Raw genomic sequence first — 2,314 nt, 5'->3', positions numbered from 1 at the left:
TGGCCGAGGCTAAAATGAAAAACTTGACCAGTGAGGGAAATTACACAAGTTCAAGTACGGAAATGGCAAAGGAGACGATCGTCCAAATAACAAAAGAAAATGTTGGTCTGAAGGATGAGCTGCTTGCAGCAAATGAGATCACCGCTTCGCTCAAGGAGGAACTTGAAGGGAGAGATAAGAAGAAAGAACTGAACAGACCTGGAACGAGGAAAGAGACTTAACAGGTCAGGTTTAGAAATCTTGACCGAGATGGATGGACAGAAGGAAGATGTCCAAAAGGATGTCAGTGTCAATGAAGAGGAAGTCAAAGTAGTTCAGGCAGCAGAGGACCTGGATTCCAACGGACATAAGGAGGAGAAGGAGGTCGTTGGAGGGCCATCTGGTGTGGGTCAGGTGCTGAGCTGGCTGCTAGCCGCCAAAAAGGCTCTCCCTGACAACAACCACAAGGAAGAGCAGAAGCTCCAAAAGGAAACTTCTCCCAGTGAAGAGGAGGAGAAGGAGAAGGAGGAGAAGAAGGAGAAGGAGGAGAAGAAGAATAAGGAAGAGGAGGAGGAGGAGAAGAAGGAGGAGAAGAAGGAGGAGAAGAAGAATAAGGAAGAGGAGGAGGAGGAGAAGAAGGAGGAGAAGGAGGAGGAGGAGGAGGAGGAGGAGGAGAAGGAAGAGGAGGAGGTGAAGGAGGAGAAAATTGCAGAGAAAAAACCTGCTCGCAAACTTATCGTTTTTGACCTGGAACCTGAGAAGCCCAAAAGGGTCTCCTCATCTCATATCACCTTCCAAGGTGAAAAGGTTGGAGCTAACCCCACAAGAGACTATGCCCTAAAGGGGCACGTGACTGTCGCCTTGGATGTCCCAAGGAAGTTCCACAGAGCCATATATAGAGTGGAAGGAAAGACGCTGATGGAAATCACCCGGCAGAGTGGCGTCAGCTCCATAGATATGTCAAGAAGGCACGAATACAGTAATTTGATCACCATCAGTGGTACCATTGGGTATGTTCAATTAGCAGCTGATATTATCGATAGGCTTCTGAGGAGACTTACCGGTTATTAAATACTTCAATCAGGAAAAAAAAGAATCTAAAAAACAATCTAAAAAAAAAAAAAAAAAGAATCTAGAAAAAAATGATAAAAGAATATATATATATATATATATATATATATATATATATATATATATATAATAGATATATATATATATATATATATATATATATATATATATATATATATATATTGTTCATTTTGAAATTGAAAGGAAAATATATTTTGTTTATAAAATGTGTTTTTAAGTTTAATTTTAGTTTATTTTGTGAGGAAAAGGAGATTTAGCTGAGTTTTGCAGGACCAGAACCAGGATCTTTGGCCTGAATGACTACCCACCTTAAAGGACGCTTGGATGGACAGCCCAGTTTGAGGGATACACTGCTTAATTATCCAGCTTGTACAATGCTTGGAATAATTTGGAGGACTGGCGCTGCAGACAGAAGAAACCTGGTAGATTCTAGTATGCTTTGTACCTTGATGGATGTGTACAAGGCATTTGTCAAGTGTACAAATGGTCGGATATCTAGATCTATTCTTCTGGATGCCCACTTCCAGGTGGTTCTGGGGGAATAATCTAGAATACCGGCTCTGCAGAGGGAACGAGCTAGGCTTCTTCTAGTATGCAGTCTTGTCCTTATAGGTTGACGCAATATAGTTAAGCTGGGGAAGGAAGCTGCATCTCTGGTGAGGTGTTCATCCAATGGCTACTGCATGGCTGAGAGCAGAGTCGGTTTTGGTTCTAACGGCGATTGGCTTAATTGCCTGACCACATAAAGCTCTGCTTAACTGCCCGCCCAAGTGATGCTCGGCTAAACCGCCTGGCCAAGTAATGCTCGGCTTAACTGCCCGGCCAAGTGATGATGCTCGGCTTAACCGCCCGGCCAAGTGATGGTGCTCGGCTTAACCGCCCGGCCAAGTGATGGTGCTCGGCTTAACCGCCCGGCCAAGTGATGGTGCTCGGCTTAACCGCCCGGCCAAGTGATGGTGCTCGGCTTAACCGCCCGGCCAAGTGATGGTGCTCGGCTTAACCGCCCGGCCAAGTGATGGTGCTCGGCTTAACCGCCCGGCCAAGTGATGGTGCTCGGCTTAACCGCCCGGCCAAGTGATGGTGCTCGGCTTTACCGCCCGGCCAAGTGATGGAGCTCGGCTTTACCGCCCGGCCAAGTGATGCTCGACTTACCTGCCCGGCCAAGTGATGCTGCTCGGCTTAACCGCCCGGCCAAGTGATGGTGCTCGGTTTAACCGCACGGCCAAGTGATGGTGCTCGGTTT

At 46.5% G+C, this 2,314-nt stretch overlaps 1 protein-coding gene across 1 annotated transcript in view; it reads left to right on the top strand.

Annotated features, from left to right (window-relative positions):
- The window catches only part of LOC137646611 (myosin heavy chain, clone 203-like), a 672-nt gene extending 451 nt beyond the window's left edge, over nucleotides 1-221 (top strand). Inside the window, exon 1 of the mRNA XM_068379718.1 lies at nucleotides 1-221. This exon is cut by the window's left edge and continues 451 nt beyond it. Within this exon, the coding sequence (XP_068235819.1) occupies nucleotides 1-221 (221 nt within the window).
- Nucleotides 222-2,314: the final 2,093 nt, after the last annotated feature.

The sequence above is a fragment of the Palaemon carinicauda genome, chromosome 9 (assembly GCF_036898095.1).
Source record: "Palaemon carinicauda isolate YSFRI2023 chromosome 9, ASM3689809v2, whole genome shotgun sequence".
In the NCBI taxonomy this organism is placed as follows: domain Eukaryota; kingdom Metazoa; phylum Arthropoda; class Malacostraca; order Decapoda; family Palaemonidae; genus Palaemon; species Palaemon carinicauda.
The sequence above is the reverse complement of the archived record's forward strand: the minus strand, read 5'-3'. Positions and strand labels throughout refer to the sequence as shown.